The 25,919-nt window shown below is 38.0% G+C and overlaps 1 protein-coding gene across 1 annotated transcript in view; it reads right to left on the reverse strand.

Annotated features, from left to right (window-relative positions):
• CSMD1 (CUB and Sushi multiple domains 1) overlaps positions 1-25,919 on the reverse strand; it is a 1,239,551-nt gene that overhangs the window by 179,475 nt on the left and 1,034,157 nt on the right. The window contains exons 34-37 of the mRNA XM_030037616.2: positions 17,103-17,306; positions 15,945-16,069; positions 15,215-15,311; positions 5,706-5,810 (exon numbers count right to left, since the gene is read on the reverse strand). Of these exons, the coding sequence (XP_029893476.1) occupies positions 5,706-5,810; positions 15,215-15,311; positions 15,945-16,069; positions 17,103-17,306 (531 nt within the window). The remainder of the gene's footprint in view (positions 1-5,705; positions 5,811-15,214; positions 15,312-15,944; positions 16,070-17,102; positions 17,307-25,919) is intronic.

The following is a 25,919-nucleotide window of genomic DNA, read 5'->3' on the forward strand; positions in this document are numbered from 1 at the left end:
AAAATAATTATGTTATTTATTCTACCACAGTTTGAGGGGAAAAAAAACCATACATATGAAGGATTAGTTTAAATGATTAATTCTTGTCTTTTCCACAGTTATCTGTTGCATATTTTACTGCTTTAGTTTCTCATCATAGGTTACTGCAACCAGTTTAACACCTACAACCCTTCTGAAATAACAAGAAACAATGCCACACAGTGGCTCTCAATAATACTTACAATTATGTTATGACCAGAATGAATTTTTTCTAAGGCACTAACCAATTATGTCTTTTAATTTGAGTGAGTTCCTGTATCTGACATTAAAAACAAACCCAAACCAAAACAAAAAACAAAACAAAGGAACAAAGGGAAAAAAACCATCTAAGTCATCAGTTTGACCGTAGCCTAACACAAAAACATCCTAAAGTAAATGACGAAATTGTATTTTGTACCAGAAGACTTCTGTGGTTTTGAAGGCTACAAAGGGAACATGTGCACTACCTAGGTTAGACATGAACTTAGGCTTGCAGGAGCAGACTGCTCAGATCCTTCCCATGAAAATAAAGACATACAAAGAGCCCGCAAATTGAGAGGGCAAAAGAAAGACATATTGCTAAAAGGAAGACAAAATTTCAAGAAATAAAACAACATTTACTCAGTTATTTAAATTATCTTGAAATATTTAGGATTAAAATAAGCTCTCATCAGTGGCTGAAGCTTTTATAAAGTCTTTATGAAGTTCTATAAAGTTACTTCAAAACAGCAATATACAGTGTGGAATATAAGATATGTGGTCAAATGATAGCAAACTAAACATATTTTACTGAAATAAAGCTGTTTTCCCTAGCATAATAATCTAAAACCAGGCATACGTATAACATTTACACTGGTGAAAACATCTTTTTAAGTAGAAACTCTCATCCGTTTATTCTAAAATACTAAGGTGATTTCCTAATATCGTTATAAAGACTTTTTTCATATAATGACATCAGGGGTCTGCAGGATTCTGGAATGGTTACTTTAGAGCAGTTTTACCTACTACTCCAATTTGAAATGTATGCAAAAGATAAGGCTAGACAAAACACCATTAGATCCACTTTGTCTCTTCTATTCCTGCTGTAGCCTGCTGATGGAAGATTTGAAGTAAGTTATTTGGACATGATGAGATCAGCAGCTTCTTATTGTGAATTGGCATTTTCCTGCTATATCTATAGTTGGAAAGTTAATTGTCTTCACTGTAATTCCTAAAGGTCTTCTTGCTAGGGAAGAATTTATATTAAATGTAAGGCCATCCCTTCACTGTTCCAGGACTAACACTCTGATCTACTGGGCATTTGCATAGGAAGGGTTTTAGTGGTTTTAGTTCTAATAATTTATTGTTCTTGTTAATCAGGGAACAATGAGTACACAGGAACTTTCATTGCACTTCCTGCTCATGTAATTTTCCAGTCACTCTCAAAAGATTTAAAACAAAGCTCATTTACTTAAATAATTTTCTTGAAGTGTATTAAGTGTTTTAGGACTAAACACTAAGCCTGGTTCCCAAATTAAAAGAAAGCAAAGAAAACCCCCAAAAGCCAATCTCAATACAATGTGAAATGTGAAAAGAAGATTTGCAAAATTTTCATCTTATGAAAAGTATTACAGCTTTCTCAATTTCAAAGACATATAGCCTTTTCTCTTTCCAAAATACTTATATCTAAAACCATATTAAAGGATCTAGTGTCCTCTGATGCATACATATAAATTCAATTAATGCTAACTGGGAACTATATACGTGTAGTAGGAGAAAAGAACGCTAAGGCTGTATACCATGAGGGATGTTGGTAGCCATGAAGTTCAGTATTTTGGTTTATTGTTCTGGAAAATAAAATTAAGCCATGATCTCTGTGGATTTCCCTGAAATCTGATGAAAAATCAAAACAACTGTGAATTTTTATTGTTAGTTTTGACTGACAGCAATTGATTGTTCAAGAAAACAACTTCATAAACAAAGATATTCCCCTTCCACAGAAGAGCAGGAACTATACAGGAGTATAGTATATTTAGATTCATAAAAGTGTTACTCAAATACTAAAGTAAGCATAGCTATAAATGAAATACTTCCAATAAAACCATTATTAAATTTTAATCAGACCCACCAAATTTCTATAGCAAAATACTTTAAAGAAGAACAAAATGACCTAGTTGAAAATGAAATAAAAAGTGTGCCCACCAATTTTAGTTCTGTGAGGACTAGTTAAAATTTATTTTTTGGAGCCTTTCCTCTCTATGAAATTTCTGTCTATCTATAGGTAAAACAAAAATAAATAACTAATCCTCTGCATCTACATTGCTGAAGTGCTATACTGGAGATTTTTAAAATACATATTAATTCTGTTTTGCTTGCATGATTACATTGTTCTCATTTATTATTATTTCTTTTCTTTTTCAAAACTAATGGACAGTTTTTCAGCTAATATAAACTGGCATAATTATGTTGTTTTTTTTTAAATTAATCTATACTCATACTAGCTTTTACTTACTGACAGTATTTCCCAGCAATTTTGTGCTCTCTCTTCCTCTCTTTAATCTACTGTGTCCCCTCGGCTTGCTTTCTGATCAGGAAATGAAAGGGATTCCAATTCTTTCTGGAAATCTGTCATTCACCTTTGAAATACTAATTTTTCCATGCATCATTGAAATTTCTTTTGTTGTGATTAAATAAAGTTACATATTGCAGCACAAAGAGAAGTGCTACAATGAACAGCAGAACTGATGAATGGGGAAGAAGGACTTTCTTACAGCAGGGTTCAGAATCCATTGCTTTTCCTCTGTCCTCAATGAAGACAAACTAAAGGAGACAACGGAGTGGATTCCTGCAAAGCAGCTACTAACAACTTACAAAAAGTAAGAGAGAAGGCCTTTGTTACCTGCAATGATTTGAACCCACATTGCTGCTACTCAGAGGAATATCCTTTATCATGGAGGTATACAGAGAATTTCAGCAAAGGAGACAAACTCCTAAACTCTCTTTTGTAATTCCATTCTATAAACTTTTAAAACACTTATTTGAATAAGAACTGAAAACCAGGTACCCACTTAAGTATCATGACCAATTGCCTATGTCCTACATACATCCAAGTCCAGCTCTCCTCTAAATGTACACATTAAACATAGGTCTCTGGCTTCACAACAGTGGTGTGTTCTTACTACATCTAATCTTAGTGCTGTATTACCTTTTACAAAATATTTAAATATAAGCTGAACCTGAATGATTGACCACGTTTCCTGGTAATTAGAACGCTGAAACAAATCCTGCTACAGCTGCTTGGTTTGCCTTATTAAGTAGAACAGCCTTAAAAGTAGATATTGAGGACCCCCACTATGACTACTCAGACAATCAAATTTCTGCAAGAAGGTGAAAGAATTGAACTGAGGCCTCTTACAACATAGCTGAATGTTACAGCTGCAAAGCATTTTATTTAGAAAGACTATGCATCTAGCCCTCCTTTTCCTTGGCTTTTATCAGAAGTATCTGATGTTCTAATAAAGCATTTCATATTGAATGTTTTTTCCCAGACACCAGACATTTTTGTGTTTGCCTTAGTAAGACAACCCTTCAACAGATGGACATTTTTAATCCAAATTTTAGACTGACTTCTAAATCAAAGGTATTTATTTTTCTGATGCTGCTTCAAACCGTAGGTGACTGACTGAATGATCACAGGCTTCAGAATTCATAATCAAACACTAGCAATATCTGCATCCTATTACACAGAAAGTATTTCCTTCTCTGCTTCTTTCTTGATCTAAAAAGGTGACTGCTCAATATAAAACAGTAAATTCTTGCTGTGGGGATTTGCTCAGTCTCTGTATTCAGAGACACACACAGATGTACTGTACTCCTGCTAGCCCTGCAGAGACCACATAGACACATAAGAAAGGAAATTACTCTGTCCTGCCAGACTATCAACAGAATAGTTAACTAAGCTCTGAATGCTGGATGTTACTACCTTGACCTGTACTGAGTTGCACTTCTAAAAAACCCTGGCCTTGAAATATTGGCACCACTGAAGTCAATAGATGCTTTAACAGAGCACAGTTATGGGACTGGCAATTAGGAGACAAACAAAAGCATAAATCCAAGTGACCTTGCATGCTCCCAAACACTTTTTACTTGTTAACAGAACACATTTTTTTCAGGAGTCACAGGGATAATAAAACGGATACAGTAAAAGATAAAAATTGATCTTCAAAATGTTCATTGTACAACAACTTCCTAGAATAAATCTGTACTTTAGACTTCATATGGAATTATACCCTCAGTGCAGGTTAAGGGGAAAGGCTTGGGGAGCAAAACAGGCTAACCAATTGGGGAGGAGGGCTCCCCAGATAAAAGAAGAGAACTTTGTCAAAATATTAGATTCTATAAAAATTCCTGCAGAAGTGATAGTCATATTTTCATTCTACATCACCATTAGAATGATTGTACTCAAAAAAACTACAATATGCTTACATTTAAATGCTGGAAACAGACAGGAAACTAAATGAAAACATAAGACTACCTTGTGGATTATGTTTAGTTTAAAAGATTTGTTATGAGCTGGAAATCTAGTCTTTCAAAATTCTGGACATATTTATATCATACAGTTTTTAATCTCAATCCTAAATGGAATTTATCGAAGATCATCTATGTGTTTATTTACTTATGTGTACTTCTTAAAAATATGAATAAGAATAATAACATTTTTAGACATTAATATTGGAATGCATGTAATACAAAAATGAACTCCATTTTCAAAAAAATTCTTGAATGCCCTTTGTAAGAAAATAGAGGATGTTCATATTCAAAATTAAAGAGAATTTACTTTGTGACCTTCATCGAAGCATTCTTCAGACTGTTAACTCATCATCCCATTACTTTTCTAAAGACTAGAATATTCTTAGCAATACCTATTCCCAGTTAAAAGCAATACTATGCAAGCACATGTGCTGAATTAACTGTTATTCTATAGTATTTAAAGTTTTTGAGAGAGCTAATACAAACACTCATGTTTGAATTAAATGTAATTATGTGAGGTAATCCTTTGATGTTTATAACACCAAACCTCTGTATTTTAGAACCAAGCTGCTCACAAAACATATGAAAAGTTGATATATAGCAGAATTTGCCATTAAACTTCTTAGGTTATTCTGCTCATACCACCAGTGATTTACCAAGATAACTAGAGTGCTTTCTTGTAGCTCTGGGATTATAATGTTTTTTTTTTGCAATTACAGCAATTTGTTGAGGGAATATAATGTGAAGGAAAGGAAAGAACAGCAAGGAATAAATATATGCATGTATAAATAGGAAAAAAAAATCTCATCTGTTCTGGTTTTACCTATTTCCAAGCAGTGAAATGAACTCTTACTTTTTTTGTTACCTAATTTCAGAACTAAGCTTAAATAAGTTGGAAAAAAACCCCACAACACAATTAAACCCCATATTTTTACAACGTTGTTCTGAATTGCCAGATTCATTTGTTACATGCTGCTAATTTGTGAAAGCTGGTTTTCAGCAATTTCAAATGTCACTTCATTTAAAATTTCATTTTACTAGGTATCACTTATATCAGGTCCATGCTGAGTACACTCTGGTAGTCAGGGAAGAGAAAAAAAAAAAAAGAACAATATAAATTCTCTCTTTTCATATGCATGCTTTTTCCTGAGAAAGTTTCAAAAAACAAGCAGTCTTACTTTTGTATTCCAGGTGAAAACCAGCTGCTGCCACACTAATGTCAGAATGAAAATGCAGATAAAGTTGATTGGAAGTGCTATTCAACAATGCTGGCACAGTTGTACCTGGAAAAATAAAAGTTATGGAATAAACTGTAGCATGTTGATATATCAGAGTTTTATATTGAAAAGACATAACCAAGACTGAATCAGACAGGCTCATTTTCTTCTCATTATGTGTGTGGAAATCTCAAATATTCTGTGTTCTGCCTTGTTCTCTCCAGAAGCTGCAAGAAAATTTTGATTACAAGTCATGATACTAAGAGGCTATGTAACTACAATCAAACAAGATCCCATCGTGTTCAGATGAAACTTCACTGACTTGGATAGAAAGAGGCGTAAACAGAAAAAAATCACATAAGTAAAGGATTTGATTATGAGAACAAACTCAACTGCCATGTGACTTTTTTCCACATGTATAAAAAGCCTGCAGTACCGAACAGAGCAGTCCAGATTATTCCTCTGTGTCCACTTCACACATTCTTCCCACAACTATATTTCAACCACTCATCCTAACTCCGAGAGTATGACAGAAATTGAAGAAGCAGGTGCAACACATTAAAAAAAAAAAAAAGACATACTAGCTTTATCTAATTCAAATAACTATAATAAAATTGTGTGCTGCTGACTTCAGTGTGCACTACACAACAAGCTTATCACCAATCCTGAACACTTTCTTTGCCACTAGCATTGCTAAGTCTGACACAACATTCTCTGTTACCACATGACTACTATGTAATGCACTTTCTACAGTCTAAAGCTGGAACATCTACTGAGGCTAAAAATTACATCATTTTCTATGATTACCCTCAAAGACAGTATCAAGTACCTAATGGACTTCAATGGTGGTTGCATAAGAAATACTTTCATCTCCTGAGGGGCATTTGCTGTTTCTATAGCAACTGTGAGCAGCCTAGGTATGAGCTTGAAACTCGGGCTTCAAAAGAAAGAATTATCTTCGTAAGTCTACAGTCTAAACTAGGAAATGGTAAATACTTTTAAATCTAAACCTATATTAAGCAAAATCTTGTTATAAATAGTGAGGAGCTAAAGCATGACGAGTTGGCCTTTAAGGAAGGTTTTATTGTCTGACATGGAAGCTCAAAGTATGGAAATTCACAGACAGTACAGAGCATTCATATCACACAATACTTACCATGGAATACAGAAAATAGTGAAACACCTTCCTGGAGGGAGGACTTTTCACACTATCCATGCAGAATTTGAAATATATTTAAGGATGTTTAAGGTGTCTATTCTGTAAGCATGAGGATGTTGACTCAGAATGATGATACTCTTCATTGAACAAAATTGCTCTTCTGGCAGTTCTGTTCCTTTGTAGGATCTGCTAACATTTAACACCAGTCTTTTACTTCCTTAGAAGGTGATATTCAATAAGATGAGAAATTACATCCTATTGTACTGTGAGAAACAAATGAGGCTACAGTTTTTAATTCTCATAACTGCCACATTCAATGGCATAGTTCAGGCTGGCAGCCTGTCACAAGTGGGGTCCCTCAGGGATCGATACCAGTCCCCACACTGTTTCAACATCTTCATAAATGGTCTGAATGATGAGATTGAAATTACCCTCACCAAGCCTGCTGATGACACCAGACTGGGTGCTGAGGCTGACACGTCAGCCATCTTACAGAGAGACCCGGCCAGGCTGAAAGAGTGGATTAGCAAGAACAGTATGAAGTTTAACAAAGACAAGTGCAAAGTCCTGCACGTGGGTCAGAATAACCAAAGATCCCAGTACAGGCTAGGAACTATGTGGCTGTGGAGAAGCCTTGCTGAAAGGGACCTGGAGATCCTGGTGGGCAACAAGCTGAACGTGAATCAGCAGTGCACTGCTGCAGCAATGAAGGCAAACAGGTTCCTGGGCTGCATCCAGAGGGGCATTACTAGCAGAGACAGAGACGTGTTCTTCCCACTCTACTCAGCACTTGTCAGGCCACACCTGGAGTACTGTGTCCAGTTCTGGTCCCCACAATTGAAGAAAGACACGGACAGACTGGAACTGGTGCAGAGGAGGGCCACAAAGATAATCAAAGGGATGGAGAACCTGCCTTATTTGGAAAGCTTGAAGGAGTTAGGTCTCTTCTCCCTTGAGAAGAGAAGGCTCAGAGGGGGGCATCATCATAACATACCACACACAACACCTTTAAGTATTCCAGTACTTAAGGGGCAGCTGCAAAGAGGACAGAGGCTCTCTCATCACAGGGAGCCACATGGAGCAGACAAGGGGCAACAGGTCCAAGTTGCACTGGGAGAGGTTTCATCTTGACATTGGAAAGAAATTTTTTACAGTGAGAACAATCAGTCACTGGAACAACCTCCACAGTGACGTGGTAGAGTCCCCATCACTGGAGGTTTTCAAGGTGTGATTGGTCAGAGTGTTGGACAATGTCATCTAGGCTCCCTTTCTCACAAAAGGTTGGACTAGATGATCTTTTGAATTCCCTTCCAACCTGGGATGTTCTAGGATTCTATGAGTCTATAATCTAACTGAAACTTTATTGATCACTTACCAACATCTGCTTCTTCTGGGACTGGGTATATGAAGCATGGAAGATACGTTTTAGTGTGGCGACCAGATGTACTGTCCACAGTGTCCTAGTTGTTTTGGACTTCATTTATCATCAATAGAGAGAAACAGTACTTAATGGGCAGAAGCAGATTTCATAAATAATAGCTTAGGTACAGGTATCTCCATGGTAGACATCTAACACTCATATAGATGGATACCATGTTAGGATGCTGGAGTCTGACTGACTTCTTAACCTCTTGATTGAGAACCTGTGATGTGGAAATCTCCTCTCTCAGGAGGCAGTAAGTGCATGTCTGCCTCCCTAAAGGCTTATAAGGGAATGACAAGTTTTCTACTTAAATTAATGTTTAATTATGGCATTAATGTAGAAAATTATGTCCACTATCCCTTTCAAGTGTTAGTAATTACAACCAAGAGCAATGTATCTCATTCCAGAGGTGAACGCTACACTGCATATGTGAAAGGCTGTCTAGGCATCTAAGAAATTTCTAGACCAAGAATGGAGATTAATGGTCATTTTAGGCATTTCTCAGATTAGCACAAACATATAGCGTGGATCACATTCTTACCTAATTTCTTTCTAAATTTAACTACCATCATAAGAGTAGATTCTCCAGGTGTCAACCTCAATGACTACTGTATTTACATACTCTCTCTGCATATGTCTATACACATATATATGCATATTTAACTACGTATACATATGTAAAAGAATGTCAGGTGTTATCTGCATTTCCAATTTTAGATGGAGCTGTAGCTATACTTAGTCTCATTTTTTTTCAGTTTGAATATACCATAGTCAAGTGAAGCACCAGTCCCTAACCAGCAGTTCTAAAATACTGCTGCTTTTTTGGCTTGTTTCCACCTTTTTTTTCATCGCAGTGTATTAAGTAAAATGATCTCTCACTTAAGTTCAGACTTAATACTCTCAGGAAAAAGCAACATGTTTGTCAAGAATATCCTCTCACTCAGCTATTATGTCTATAACCTTCACTAAGGAGTCCAGGATAGACTTCACTTAGGCATATTGATGAAAGCCTTTCTGTCCTTTCATCCAAGGAATTTCCACTCTCTCATAATTCCATTCTGTGACACAATTGGCAGCACAGCATATTTACAAAGATTCGTGGGATGCCTAACAGTTATCCAAGTTTTACAAATCTTTTTGCATTTTCAGCTTAATAGACAGGCTTCATGTAGGAACTGCCATTACTAAGCTACAAGAACAGAGTATCTCTAAATTCAGTTGACAATTTTGTAGTCTTATAACAAATGCAGGCTTTAGAAGAGTAAAATATTCTTGGAAGGAAGATGCCCATATTGGACTGAGGAAGTGGAAAATATGAGACTACAGCTGTTAAGGACAATCATGGAAGATCACTCACCTGATGAACTTAACATGCTTATAACCTGATCATCCTTTAATGAAGCTCTTTTTTTCTTTAACATTGTATTTTTAAATAAATTCACCTCCTTTTGGAAAGCAGAATGGCTATTGAAAAACAGGGAATTAAACCATTTTTCCAAATGAAAAATGAAGTATAGTTCCTCTGCAGGAGAAAAATCAATGCCAGTTACAGCTTCTTTTTTTTTTTTTTTTTTTTTTAATATAGCAAGTACAATTCTATCCTGTTTGTAAAAACTGTTACCTTCCCAACTGAGAGAATTAAGAGTCGATCTGTGCAAACAGTCCCTTAATTTTATTAAAATATTCCAGGTATAACTTTATTATGTAAACTTGGAAACATGTCTACTCATCACAAAATTATCAGTAATAATATGAAAAGAATTAACTCTGACTCTCATTAATGATCCTGTTTCATTCAAGCATTTGGTAAGGCATCTAAACTTCATTAATTAATCAAAAATCCGCTATACCTACATATATTCTGTAAATGGTACAGCAATTGTTGTAAAAGACTGAGAAATTATTTTGATGGTTGTCTTTTAAAGGCAATGTTATTTTCATTTCCTCATGATCCACAAGCATTACTTTGACAGACCAGTAATATTGAAAGCAAAAATAATTTGTAGTTTTCCAATTACTCTGAATGTCTCTCGACACTGTCTAGCGTCATCTGGAAAACCTGGCCTTACAGAGAATCTGTCTGCCCACCAAAAGGCATCACCTGTCAATATTAGGCACAGGAAACTAAGTGGTTCATGATTCTGTTGCATGCCACAAGAGCACACTTGGAGAGAATCCCTCTTGGCATTCAACACATCAATCCTATGCACAGCAGCTTCTTTCCAAGATAGCTGTACAAAAATCCATGTATTCTGCCGCCAGGCAGACAGCAGCACAAGGTACCTTTATGTCTGTCAACACATGGTCTCAGAATTTTTGTTATAGCTTTGTTTATGAAGCCCCTATCGCTTTCCCCTAAAATAGCATCCTCACAAGCATTACTGTAGCATAAAAAGAAGAAAAATGCCCTGATATTTCCGCCATTCACTGATAAAAGATGACCCATGGGGTTAATCCGAAAAGGACAAGACACTACGTAAGGGCCCGGACTGCTCCAGCAGACAGCCCTTACGGGCCCTGCCCAGCCCCCTGGGGCCTGCCCCCACCCTGCCCACGGCCCCGGACCCCACTTCAGCCCCAGCACCAGGACCCCATTCAGGCCGTCAGCTCCTGCCCCAGTGACACCACAGCAGGGCCGGTCTCCAGCTCCCCACGACCCTGCCCTGCCTGGCCATGGGCCCCGCTGAGCTGGGCCTACCCACAGGCCCATGTCCCAGCCTGGCCTCGGCCTGTTCTGGTCCCCAGGGAGATGCCCAATGCCTGGGACTGGGGCTGCCCCAGTGCCCCCCAGCTGCGCTGCTCCTGGCTGGGGCGGTGGGATGGGCCCTGGCTGCCAGGGCCTGCCCTGCCACCCCTCCATGGGGAGCCCCCATTGCTCCCGGCACCCCAAACCCAGGGAGCTGCTTGTCCCTGCTCTGCCCTGACAAAAAGAAAAGAAATGGTATAGTTATCTATCTTTCAAAGTTTTCCTTAAGGAACAGACTCCAGTGAGTTCACCTTTCCAACTCAACGCCATGACATAATTTAGCAGCACAGTTTAGTAAGCTGTTAGTAATTAGTTGCACATATGTTCATCTTGAATGCATATTTACAAGACAGATGAATTCACAGACAGTGAAGCAGAAGCCAATGGTATTGTACAAGATTTAGTAAGAGAGAAATGATACCTTCTGAATTTTACCACTTATGAACTTATGCCTGGAATTCAGTTTCAATGTCACATTACTGGTTCAGTTTTGAGAACAGCAGATTTCATGTCATGTTTAAATATTATTCATTAGATCCTTCCCATACACAAAACAATTCTTCATTTTAAGTCCAACATTCATTATACAAAAGAGAGAAATCCACAATAAAGCTGTGCTACTCTATCTCCAATGAAATATTTCTAATACAAAAACCTGCCTTTTTCAGTTTCTCTGGAAATTAGGAAGGCTTTTAAGCTAAAGCAAGATGACACACTTTTAGTATAGAATACAAAAGTGTTTTGAGTCTTGAGTATTGTTAAATGGAAAATTGTTGAAAGGATCATTTCATCAGTTCTTTATCCAATGGGTCCAATATATTTACCACATATTTCACTTGTCAAAAGCTGATTACATTTCATTATTTCTTTCTTCCTTATTGCCAATTGAATATACAGCATAGTTAACGGCATTTAATATAAAATGTTATAGCCTTTTGTACTGGGTCTGGCTGGGATAGAGTTCAATTTCTTCATAGTAGCTGGCATGGTGCCATGTTTTGGATTTGTGATCAAAACAGCATTGGTAACACAGAGATGTTTTCGTTACCGCTGAGCAGTGCTTATGCAGAGTCAAGGCCTTCTCTGTTTCTCACACGGTCCCACCAGTGAGTAGGCCGGGGGTGAGCAAGAAGCTGTGAGGGGACCCAGCTGGGACAGCCGATCCCAACTGACCAAAGGGATATCCTACACCATATGGAGAATATCTATCCTTTAATGAATACAGAAGGGAATGTAGCAACCAGAGATGAGGAAAAGGCCGAGGTACTTAATGCCTTCTTTGCCTCAGTCTTTAATAGGGAGACCAGTTATCCTCAGGGTACTCCACCCCCTGAAGGTAAGGATGAAGAGCAGAACATAACCCCCTTAATCCAGGAGGAAATAGTTAGGGACCTACTACGCCATCTGGACACTCAGAAATCTATGGGACCCGACGGGATCCATCCAAGAGTACTGAGGGAACTGGCAGAGGTCCTTGCCAAGCCACTCCCTATCATCTATCAGTGATCCTGGTCAACAGGGGAGGTCCCAGAGGACTGGAGGCTTGCCAATGTGACTCCCACTTACAAGAAGGGTCAGAGGGAGGATCTGGGGAACTACAGGCCTGTCAGCCTGACCTCAGTACCGGGGAAGATTATGGAACTGTTTGTCTTGAGAGCACTCACATGGCAAATCCAGGATAAGAAGGGGATCAGGCCCAGTCAGCATGGGTTTACAAAAGGCAGGTCCTGCTTGACCAACCTGATCTCCTTCTATGACCAGGTGACCCGCCTAGTGGATGAGGGAAAGGCTGTGGATGTTATCTTCCTTGACTTCAGCAAGGCCTTTGACACTGTCTCTCATGGCATACTCCTTGAGAAACTGGCATCTCATGGCTTGGATAAGTGTACTCTTCGCTGGGTGAAAAACTGGCTGGATGGCTGAGCCCAGAGGGTTTTGGTGAATGGGGTGAAATCCAGTTGGCAGCGGGTCACAAGTGGTGTTCCTCAGGGCTTGGTGTTGGGCCCTGTTCTGTTTAATATCTTTATCGATGATTTGGATGAGGGGATTGAGTGCACCCTCAGCAAGTTTGCAGACGACACCAAGTTGGGAGGCAGGGTTGATCTGCTTGAGGGTAAGGAGGGTCTACAAGGAGATCTGGACAGGCTGGATCGATGGGCTGAGGCCAATCATATGAAGTTCAATAGGCCAAGTGCCGGGTCCTGCACTTTGGTCACAGCAACCCCATGCAGCGCTACAGGCTTGGGGCAGAGTGGCTGGAAAGCTGCCCGGCAGAGAAAGACCTGGGGGTGCTGGTTGACAGCTGGCTGAATACGAGCCAGCAGTGTGCCCAGGTGGCCAAGAAGGCCAACGGCATCCTGGCCTGTATCAGAAATAGTGTGGCCAGCAGGAGCAGGGAGGCGATTGCCCCCCTGTACTCAGCACTGGTGAGGCCGCACCTCGAGTCCTGTGTTCATTTTTGGGCCCCTCACTACAGGAAAGACATGGAGGGGCTGGAGTGTGTTCAGAGGAGGGCAACCAAGTTGGTGAGGGGCCTGGAGCACAAGTCTTATGACGAGCGGGTGAGGGAACTGGGGCTGTTTAGTCTAGAGAAGAGGAGGCTGAGGGGAGACCTGATCGCTCTCTACAACTGCCTGAAAGGGGGTTGTAGTGAGGTGGGTGCTGGTCTCTTCTGCCAGGTGGCTGGAGATAGGACAAGAGGAAATGGCCTCAAGATGAGGCAAGGGAGATTTAGATTAGATATTAGGAAAATTTTTTTTACTGAGAGGGTTGTCAGACATTGGAACAGGCTGCCCAGGGAAGTGGTTGAGTCACCATCCCTGGAGGTATTCAAAAAGCGAGTAGACGGGGTACTTCAGGACATGGTTTAGTGGGCATGTTTGATGGTTGGACTCGATGATCTTGAAGGTCTTTTCCAACCTAAATGATTCTATGATTCCATGATTCTATGATTCTATGATGTCATGCTCAGTGTATAAACTTGGGGGACAAAAGAGGAAGGCAGGGGACGTTGGCAGTTATGGCATTTCTCCTCCCAAGCAACCATTATACGTGATGGAGCCCTGCTGTCCTGGAGATGGCTGAACACCTGCCTGCTGATGGGAAGTAGTGAATGATTTCCTTGTTTTGCTTTGCTTGCACATGCAGCTTTTGCTTTACCTATTATATCTCAATCCATGAGTTGTCTTACTTTTACCCTTCCAATTCTCTCCCCCATCCCACTGTGTGGGAGTGAGCAAGCGGCTGGGTGGGGCTGAGCTGCCTACTAGAGTTAACCCACAACACTGTTTAATATGTAAATTTTGAGGTGCAACTTCAAGTTATTTACTTCAATATCCAAACAAATAACATGCAGTAATTTTTTTTCAGTTGATCATTCATTTCCTTGCATAATCCAATACACATCTATACTTTAAAAGTTCATGAAGTCACCAGAGAGGCAAAATTCCACAAAATGCTTTAGCTACACCAGAATCAGATCAGGCTTGTGACAGAGTTCATGAGTCTGGGATATTATTCATGACTTAATCTTACATGAGATATCTTTTTCTATTGGTTTGGTTTATAGAACATGCTCTTTCTATAAAAATTGTCTTATAAAAAAGGAGTAAAACTATATATGTCTGATGTACACGTGAAACAACAAATTACATGGTTTGTTATGTCCCAATTGTAGTAGTTTGTTTTGTTCTCTGAGGCCTGGTGAGTTTGGATGAATACTGAATGCTTCATCTTTTTCCTGAGAAAGGAAGGCTAACAAGGATAAACTAAATCAAAGCTATCAAAGGAATCTCCTTGAATGTCAGTACCAATTTATATCACTATATCTTCTCTATGGTGGAGGTAGGTAAGATAAAAGAAAGAAATTTTTTTTTAAAGTATTATCATCTAAATCCCACTAATCAAAGCTACACATTTTCATTTTGGTATCATATTTTCTTCTTAAAATCTCCCTTTGTATTTGAATATTGGCACATTTACAGCACCTGAAATCTCCTCCCCAAAATGAGAAAGTTTCATAATGATATCACAGACGATGCAATACAAATACACTCCTTGTCTATATGCGTGAGCAAACAAAGACATGTTCTCTCACACACCTATATATAGAACCGTATGTTTAAATCATGGAATATCCTCACCTGAAAAGCTCCCAAGACGTGGTGCTGTCATATCTCCACCATCGTATATTTCAAGAGAGTCCCAATTATGTTCAGTGGCAAAGCTGATGACCTGGATCTGTAAAACATCACCACAGAACTTTTTAAACCTACTAGCCATATGTCTTTTTAAATGTCCTAGAAGCAAAAAAATAAAAAGAGAACATGCCCTAAAGAAAATATAAATAACCAGATCCAAACAGAAACACCTGAGTGAAAAAATGTAAATAAAACATTAACCTTCACTTTTTAAGTTGTCTTAACTTTTAGAAAATGTGACACTAGATAAGTAAGAAGGATTTTGCACATATGTTGCATGATTATAAATAATCACTCAAAGTGTAAATGAGCAGATAATCAAGACAGTTGCAGACCTCTCAAGTGTCTCTCTGATATCCTAGCAGATAGAAAGGGTTGGCATTTGCATACCAGACTGAAGGATCAGGACCTGCTTTCAATATTCTACACAGGTAAAAGAGAGAGCTGCTAGTTAACCATTTCGCATTCATTCCTTCACGTAAAAATAAAGTAACATAGAATAAAGCTAACTAAAGAACAATACTAAGAAAAACAAAGCACAAATATTTCAAGTACCCAAAAAAATGATCTTAAAGATTGCTATTTTCTGACACTTCTAGAGATATAAACAATTACTTTTTAAACTGAACCACAAAGTAGTTAATATTCCATGCTTGACAGAATATAGACTTGCCTGAATACCTGATCCCTCAGTCACTATGATTTTCCACACACAATTCAAGCTGTTACCATAAGGTTCAGGGTAACCTGGTGAAAGAATAGTACCTCTCCGCTCAGTAAAATTCCCACTGCATGGCACTGAAAGAAAGTATTATCATAAATTATTACAAAACCTAAACCTCTTCAGAGAACAGAAAAGTAGTAATAATTTTACTAAGCTAATTCTAATAATTCTCCTTTGTAGCATAAACACATAGACATGAAGCAATGATATGAACTGAGAAAGCAATGTTATCTAAAACACATGAACAATATCAAGCTTAAGATACAACCTGCATGAATAAACAATTCAGAAGTGACCTTCATTTTGAGTGTGTGCAGCCTAGAACAGCCTAGCAGCACAGCCTAATCATGTCTTACCTGAGAGTAACAACAAACTGTAAAGACATAACATTAAACACAATCATGATTGACAGAAATCATGTGAACTTACCCACAGCCTAAGATAGTTCCAATATTGGATCTAGCTGGTAAAGCAGTGTAGTACATTAAATATTTTTACTGTACAAGCAATTGCTTCTTTAAGGTTCAAGAAAACATTACTAAACTAAACAAAAAACAGAATACGCAGAAAATAGGACATCTCCCCAAGGAGGGAGAGAAGAAAACCTTTCAACATTTACAAGAAAAAATCTGAAGTGCTAAATGTTATCCCACTGTAGGTCTATTGACAGACCGAATAAAATTAGCTATACTTAACAATGCTATAATTATTCAACGTACACTATGCTTCTACTTGAAAAAAAGAAATCATCATCCTATGTGTGATAGAAATATACAACAAGTACTATGTAATAAAACTTCTGGAGAATTAAATTCTGTCCTGTATTTCAAGCTGTAGATGAGTCATGAAAATAATGAATGTTCAAGAAAATGTGCATCACACTTGTTCATATAATCTAAGTCATTATACGAAACACTATACTGCCTACCAGCCAGCTGGTACTCAATTACTTTTTGATATGGAAAACTGCTCTTTTAAATTGGGCATGACTGATATTAATCGAAGGAGAGTGAATATATGTGTTAAATACTATTTTCTGAAACAGTTCCTGAATTCTGATTCAGAGACATGTGTGACAGAACAGATGACTTAAATGTAATTGCTTACCTACACAGCTTGGTACTGTGTCATTCCACTGAGCTAAGGCATTAGGCACAGACTGACATCGGATAGCTTTTGAGCCTTGTAGCAGATAGCCAGGACTACACTCAAATCGAACAACAGAGCCTGCTGAAAACTCGGAGCCGATTCTCCTTCCATACCTAGGCTCTGGCACTGAGCTACACTGCGTATCACTTGTGCGTGGAACAGCTGTATAAAGAAAGAAAGAAAAACCAAAAAGATGCCATGAATCCAAATGACAGTCATCATCTAATAGACCACTAAAAATGCTCATTGTTTCTTGCAGGACAGAGCTTAATTGTATTTGTTCCTTTTATTTGCTCTGCTCCTGTATTCTCAAAGAATGGCCTAATGCTTTCACAGCTGTTAGCTGGCTTGCGGTTTTGGGCTGTGACCATGTACAGTCACGTGAGTGCCATGGAAGCTTGGAGAGCAACTGACTTTGGAAGCACGTCCTTAGGCATGAGAGGACCAGTGGGTGTTTCAGCTGCCCTCTTTAATGACAGGATACTACACATACCACCTATTTTACTTATTAAATATGGAAATTTTGGCTTCTCATTAGAAGCCAAGAAAAATATTATGCTGTAGATAACCAGCTATAAAACCAATGTAATGTTACACAAATATATGATTTATCATATTGGAGAATGCAAAGTAATAACAATGTACCCTCATGGCTATTTCAGTGTTTACAGTTGACAAAAATTATTTTTACCAATAATTTCTGAGAATTCATAAACCTGATGTGTTACAGGAACAGTTAAAAGACTGTAAGCAACATTTAAAGAGCAAAATAATTAAATTCATTAGAAGCCCATGGGTTTATTTTCCCTTTGGCTTTGTTATTTACAACCACTTCTTTATAACAAGCTTTTTTTTTGTACTTACTGACTGTTGTGCGTGTTGTTTGTGTATCAAACTTGTTCTTTCTACATTTCATTTTGCCAAAATTTTTAAAAATATATATATATTTATAGAAAAAATGATGGAAGTATAATTTGTGTGCAGTATCATCTATGTTTTACACGATAATAAAATAAATGTACATTAAAAATAATCTCTTTAAATATAAGCAATTTTTCTGTGTGAATGGCATATTCTAAAGCTTTGTTTGATCAGTTTGGTTTCTTCAAGAATTAGTTTCAGGGGATCACTGCATCTAGATATGTGTAAGTGACAACATGAAAATTGCCTGCCATTTGGTCCTTAATTAACAAAGACACAGAATGGCACCATAAAAAAAAAAAAAAAAGCAAGGTGGGAGGGGGAGTGGTGGCAGTTAGACTTTATTCCTGGCAGATTCTCAAACATGATGTTTCTGGCTTACTAACCTATTTTAAGACTAGTGTAAAAAGAATCACGGTTATATTTAATTTTATTTTACATCCTTACATTTTCTTTGCTGGCTTGTAATGGTGAAGAGCAGTATTTCCATCTATTCATGTGCATACCTGTGCAGACACACACCCTATTTGTTCAGCTACCCCGGTCACTAAGTAAAAGACAAGGTGTGTGGAGTCTACATATAATTATTTTCATATTGATAGCTTTATACTTTTCTTATTTCTTATACTTCCATTTTCTCTATTCAGAACCATAATTACTTAACTGCAGGAGTTTTAAAGTACTGGTAAGTGCTCTATAAGTTAACATTTATTGACAAGTTGGATACACTAACTTAATCCTATCTTAAATCTAGCATGAAATACACAACACATTTTTGCAGAACATTGGAAGTTCTCATTTATGACTACATTAACATTGTGTTCTACCCGTTTTCTGTATGGCTACTGAGAATAACAGTTAATTTATGCAAGTATTGAATGTAGAGAAAAGCTTTGTCAAAAAAAGATTTAGAAATAATTAGTACTAGCAATAACTGTACAATACATGCTCTTTTTATTAATATGCAGTGGGTTGATTTGTCAGACAAGGTCATACAGATACAGTAACACATATTTTCTTCTAAATCAGTAGGTTGGATGGTTGCAGGAGATTTCAGCCTTTAAAGCTTAAGGAAGTTATAAAATGTATCGAAGGTTGAAAGAAACAGTCACAGGTAAACTAACATACTCCTGTAATGATAACTACACAATACAGCAAAACAAAAGCAAACACATTTTTCAAGTTTTTAAAATGGTTAAATACTTTACATAGTATAAACAAACCAATTCCCTTTCAGTAAACTTAATATACCTGCCTTTGTTCAAATAAATGGGATTTTGTGATTAAGTCTTCAACAGGACCTCAGTATCACCCAGCTGCTCTGTGAAACTTGTTCATGCATACAGTTCTAACCACAGCAGGAAATTGTCCTGCACTTGTGGAAGGATAATGAAGAAACCACAGTTCAAGGATTTCACACAGTCACAGTTCTTCCTGATCATAACCTGCAGACCAGATGCAGTGTGCCAGGTCAATTCAACTGACCTAGCCTGCTCTTTCTTATTCTCTTTTGTTGGGACTAATAGTCTTTTCTCTGACAAATGGTCTACCATACAAGCACTATTTTATTCAAACTTTTTTTTTTTTTTTTTTAAAATTGTATAATGACTTTACACCTGACTAGGTGATGACGGCTGCTACATGGTGATGGCAGAACTACAGCTTCTGCCACATGATTAGGCATTAATCTGTCCCTTGGTCAGGACTACTTGCTTAAATGGGAGTTTTGTTCATGAGATAAATCATTCACAATCATGATAGCAAGAGGTTCAATACATTGTTGTGGACAAACCAGTTTTGACTCAGGGAATTTATACTTAATTATGCTTAATTTAATTTATTACCAATTAACATAAACCTCTGATGACTTATTCAGAAGTTAAGAAGAAAGAGGACATGAACAACCAAATAACCACTTAAGTAAACAGCTTTCCTTCCCTCTCCCCAGGCTCAGATTCAGTCAGACACCTATTCTCCCCCTTCCTTGTCTCAACTTCCTTGCGTCCATCTTAGTTCCACCAGTGAGGTGAGAGGCGGCACAGGAGGTTGGGGTTATGTGCTCTCTTTTTGATTCTTTGTTTTTCCTCTGCTGTACTTAGCATTTTACTCATTTTTCTCTCCAGCTTTTTGCTTCTTCAAGTTTTCATGTCACACTGTTTCTTAGTGTTCCTGCTCCAGCACGGGTCACCCATGGGTGGCAGTTGCTCAGAGATGTCCCCCTACTGCAGAATAGGTCGTTCACAGGCCACCAACCCCTCTGAGGTGCTCTCACTCCAGAGACAGGCCACAGTCCCTCTAGAAGTGCTGTCCCTTTGGCATGGAGGGCCTCTTTCCAAGAGTGTGTCTCTAACAGTCCAGCAGCATCTCCAGCAGCACATCCCCAGAAGCATCTCTGCTCCAAAGCAGTTGTCACTTTCTCAAGGATCTTTGAGAACAGGCACCACATGCTCTTCTGACTGGTGGAAGTTTTGGCATGTGAGAGGTTGTTCATACCAGCTTCAGAGGAAGCTGTTTGTGAGTGGCACATGGTAGCTCATGACCTCCTCCCACACAAGTCACCACTACAGCTCCCTGCTAGTTAAACTTTTAGCTTTACATGTGTCTAAACCTTACCTATCTTTCTAAGAGTCTATATGACCTGACTGAAAATTTCAGCATCACTCCTGGAGTATTCTTCATTCACTGTGTGGAAGAAACTCTTGCCCAGACTTTTATGGGAATACTACCTTTCTCTATTTATTTTTTCACCCACCTCCTCAAGAGGGAGGAAGTTTCAGAAGAAAATCCTTGCTCAGATTCTCTAACCCTCACCTGGAGTCCACATCTGCAGAACCCCTGCAACAGCTGTGCAAAGGTAAAGGACCTTTTTTAAAAATCAGATCAAAGAATATCCTATAACTGTCAGTAATCACAGCTGGCAATTTGCATACATGCATTTGTAATCCAAACATTTTTTTGTGTAACTAGCATTTTCAGCACCTCTCAACAAAAGATGTCAAATCATCTGGTTTCATTATAATATTGCCTTATGAAAGTTACCTTCCTGTGAGCAAGCTATCTCTGCCATTATAGCAAATGTAGGGGCATTTTACTAACACTCTTAAATTAGTTCATGTAGCAGAAATACTGCTATGTGCTTCCTTTTCAGACTGAAAGCCACCATTTTAGTGAGAGCGGCCAGTACGTAAAACAGCCATGGCAGCCACAAACATCCATGGCTGGAGTTGTGTCAGATTATTCAATTGTCAGCAGGAAACACTCAATGACATGTTCAAATTGACATTTTGCTCAGTTTTTCACAGGTTAAATAAGCCATGCCATTCACTACAAGAGGCACCATTTTTTAATGCTCTTTTTTCCCTGTTTTAAGAACTTCAGAATAAATGTAATGCAAGCCAGACATAACAAAGTGAGGCACTCCCATACTGCTTAAAATGGAATTTAGATTTAAGTAATCCATGGCAAAATGCAGTAAGGTTTCAAACATCTATTGAAAATTAGGAAAATAGGTGTGTTCCTCTAAAAGGTGACACGGCCAACAGCCCAGCCGAAGTGCCTCTACACCAATGGACTATTTCTGTTGGAAGAGACCTGCAACGATCATCTAGTCCAACTGCCTGACCAATTCAGGACTGACCAAGTTAAAGCACGTTAAGGGCATTGTCCAAATGCTTCTTAAACGCTGACAGGCTTGGCACATTGACCACCTCTCTAGGAAGCCTGTTGCAAACCAGGACATAATGTGTCATGGTAACTCATACAGAAATAATACTAACAGTCTTAGTTCTGCCCTCTAATTACACTTAGCAGTAAGTCTGTGGCTATGTATCTTATTCTTGTCACAGATTAGATCAACTTAATGGTTAAAGTCACATTCCTCTTTTATTGTTGTTCCCCTTTGTCTTTCTTCCACAGTCCTTCCTCATCCTAGTATGCTAACTTTTGTAATAGTCCTCTCTAAAATCTCATTTGACCTCATAAACTAATTCATGTATTTGTATCGTAGAGCAAGTAAAGGAAGACAAGCATTAAAACCCCATAAATTTCTGGGTGGTAGAAAGGTCATTGCTTGGTTTTTTAGGGAAAGAACTCTGTACTGCTGCAGCCTCAGCTATATAAAAAAAATATGCTACTGTTTCTTAGGTGATGTCATAGCATGAAAACAAGCATTAGATAAACCCCCAAAAATATAATTCCCAATCTTAAATGTGACTGTTCCTAGCATATTTCAACATACCTGACCCTAATATTCTAAAAGACTGGATATTCATTCAGTCTGATATTACAGACACCCTTTACTACTGTATGAAATACAAGGAAATGTGGTCATCTGAGAAAAAGAAATGAAGGCACAGATGACATATGCAGCTAAAAAGAAGTTTTTAAGAAAGTGGCATTGCAAAAGCCATTAAATCTGAATCAAAAGCTACAAACCTTATCTGTTGCTTGCTCAAACCAGAATGTGAAATAATGTAAGCAGTAACTTTTTTTCCCCTCTAGACTTCCTTCTAGCTTTTGCCTATAGCGTCGGCAACCTAGACTTCTCAAGCTGTATCACAGAGATATTCCATTTTCTATAGTAATTATCCTCCATCTTTTAGTAAATGTTTCATACTGCTGTGAAACAAAATTGAAATCAGCCCAGTGGAAAAGTGAACAGGGAAGAAGGTCAACCTGGAATAGAGGGCGATAAACAAAATGATTGACTTTGCAGGCCAGATTACTGTGTTCAATGTGAGAGTCGATGTTATCCTCTGGAGTATTTAAAAGGCTAGCAAGCAGGCAGTTGTTGGAAATATGATCACATGCTTCAAAAGAAGAAAGAAAAATCTCAAAATGATAGAGCTTATTAAATACCACTAACTCATTAACCAATATATGCATACATACATGTGTGTATTAAAAAAAGCTCTTAAGATCTATTTTAAAATATATTAAAAAACCTGCATATCCAAATAGCTTCATGATTCTCCTGGGACAAATAAAGTGGATTTGCCTGATTCATTTTCTGCTGCTGCAGAGAACACTTCTCATTTGTTAAACTCTATTTCTTACAGTTACTAAAAAACAAGTGTAGTCCAAATAAGTGACTGAAATGAGGCATATCATTGTGCTCACCTGGAGACTTACTGTTCAACAGCAATGTGTGTGCGTGTGTATATATACACATACAGCTAAGAGAATTGAGGGTTTGTGTCACTATGAATTCTTTAAGAGCAGCAAAAATTAACTGAACACTTTCGGCATATGAAAACCAAATAGAATAAGATAGAAAGGTGTCATTCATATGCAAATGGATCATAAGAACTCAGATGCTGAAAGCTGTTTTCTAATTCCAGAAGTTTATACTCCCCCTCTTTTCCGATTAATTGTGCATGATAAATTTAAATGCAAGTGATGCTTTTGATGTGTAAAAAGGGCAGGTACTGGTATCTTGAGCCTTACCCAAAGCAGACTGTGCAGTCATGGTGATATATTTCTATAAACACAGAAGTTAAGAAGGCTTAAAAACACCACCCAGAAGGAGTTTGAACAGTCCCAACAAGCTCCTTACAACTATGGAAATATTCTTGAGGTGAGACAGTTCTTGCTATTAATTTGCTGTGTCAAACCATGACTGTGGTCCAATGTAAAAAAAATAATTTTTTTTTTTTTAATGAATCTTGATAATATTATTTAAAACTATCCAAAACTACTTTTACACTTCAATTTAGTAAAGCTGAAAAGCTAGTATACAATAAACCACAGTGTTCAATGACTGTCTCATTAAGCTTATTGGATGTGTATGCAATACATCTAGTGAACTGCCCAGAAGCCCCTTTGGGACTGCATTTGTTGCCTGTACAGGCAATGAACCTGTAAGCACTGCTCCAGGTGTCACCAGACTGCATTCTCTAAGACACATGGATCAACTTAGCGTACTAAGCTGCCAGCAGCATGCTAACAGACTTGGGCACGTTGTCTCATTCTTGCATTTCAACTGCAGTGTGCAGACATGCACATAATACCTCCTCAAATTCAGTTGTGTCAGGAAGAGACCTGCAAGTCTTACATCTGCCACCCACCCTTCAACACTGAAACTGCCTCATGGTCTCTGCCACACCAATTTTCCCTCCAAGCTCTCCAAGAAGACAGAATTTCTTAGCAGCCTGAATGAAAACTCTTGAAACATCAACTGGGAGTACTGAACAATACTAATACAATTAAGCAAACTCCTCAAAACCTTGAGCTGAGCTACAGATATTCATGAGGTAAGCTTGAAAGCGTCTTTGGCACTTTTACCCTCTATAGTATTACACTGAGGAATAGCGTGTGATGCAGGATCTAAGCTAACTTCAGTCAAACTAACTCTGAAACTATAGGTGGGAAAAACACATTGAAGCACAGCTATATGGTTTCGACAACATTATGCTGCCTATACATATCCAGAACTGAGATTTTCGTAAGTATTTGAAAATATTTTATTTTTCTTTTCTTTATGTCTTGAGAAAGCTGAAATGAACAGTACTTCTAGAGATAGACTTCAGGTGAATGTAACAAAGATTCTCATAACAAGTATATATGCTGTACTCACTTGTTAAGTCAATAACTGTCAAATCCCAAAATATATTATTCTATTGTTTTTGTTAGAAAATGATCACTATTTCATACTGCAACTGTAATTGGATGGGGCAAAAATTAAGCATAAAATAAATGTTAAGTATACAATTAGGTATAAAAGTACAAAATCTTTCACTTTATTTTTAATATTTGTTTCAGGTAACTGGACATTTCTTCACTAGTACCACAAGACCTATTTTGTGTGTCATTATAGTGCCCGAATATAAATCAGAAATTGTTGGAATGTTGATATTGTGTAACAGATCTATTGGTTTTATTTTTACTGATTTAGTGAATTCCAAAATGCAGCTGGCAATTCTGGGTGGATTTCCAGTGCCCATTTCAAATGCTATCCAGTGGCATGTTTTCACTTTCATCTCAGGGAAATCTGGCTTTTAACAGAGATCAAATATGTGCCTCCTCTGGTCCATAGGAGTCTAGCAACTTACATCCAACTCAATACAAAATAAAGATGTAGATCTCCTTTTGCTCAAAGCCGAATATAATAGTCAGTCACTGTGTTCAGAAAACAAGTCTTATAGTATTGTCCCTACTCATTTTAGTCAAGCAAAATACTGGCTAGATTTAATAGATATTTCTATCAGATAATTAAATTAAGTAGCTACAACCTGGCCAGCTGCTCACAAACGTAGAAGTGCTGTTTGTGCATGTGGATATAGAAGCCAGCTTGGGCTGCAAGGACCACAAAATGATGAAGTTGAGGAACCAGCAGAAGGTTCGAATTAAGGTGACCAGACTTTGGCATATTCATGAAGTTGGTACATAGACTGTCCTAAGGAACAGGCATGAAGAGGAAGGATACTGATGAATTTTTTTAGACAGATTTGAGAGTCTTGGAATAAATTATCCCATTGTGAGGGAAGACTGGGAATTTGGGCAGAAAGCCTGCAGGCCTAGACCAGGAACTTTTCAAACAATTTAAACACAAAAAGGGGACATACCACAAGTGGAGGCAAGGACAGGTAATCAGGAGTATGACAGCATTGCTCAGCTACTTAGAAACAAAAAGCAGGAAAGTTCAAGTCCAGCTGTAGCAAAAAACAGCAAGGGACATTAGGGAAAAAGAGTATAGAGATTATGCTAATTACAAAGGAAGGTTCAAAATATATGTTGATGCATGTTGATACAAGCATGGGTATGTTGATGCATTGCCGGTGGGGGAAGGTGTGGACAACCTAATGACAAATGATGCAGAAAATATTTAAGTTTTAAATGCCTTTTTGCTTTGCCTTC

This window comes from Aquila chrysaetos, chromosome 15, assembly GCF_900496995.4.
Source record: "Aquila chrysaetos chrysaetos chromosome 15, bAquChr1.4, whole genome shotgun sequence".
Classification (NCBI taxonomy): Eukaryota; Metazoa; Chordata; class Aves; order Accipitriformes; family Accipitridae; genus Aquila; species Aquila chrysaetos.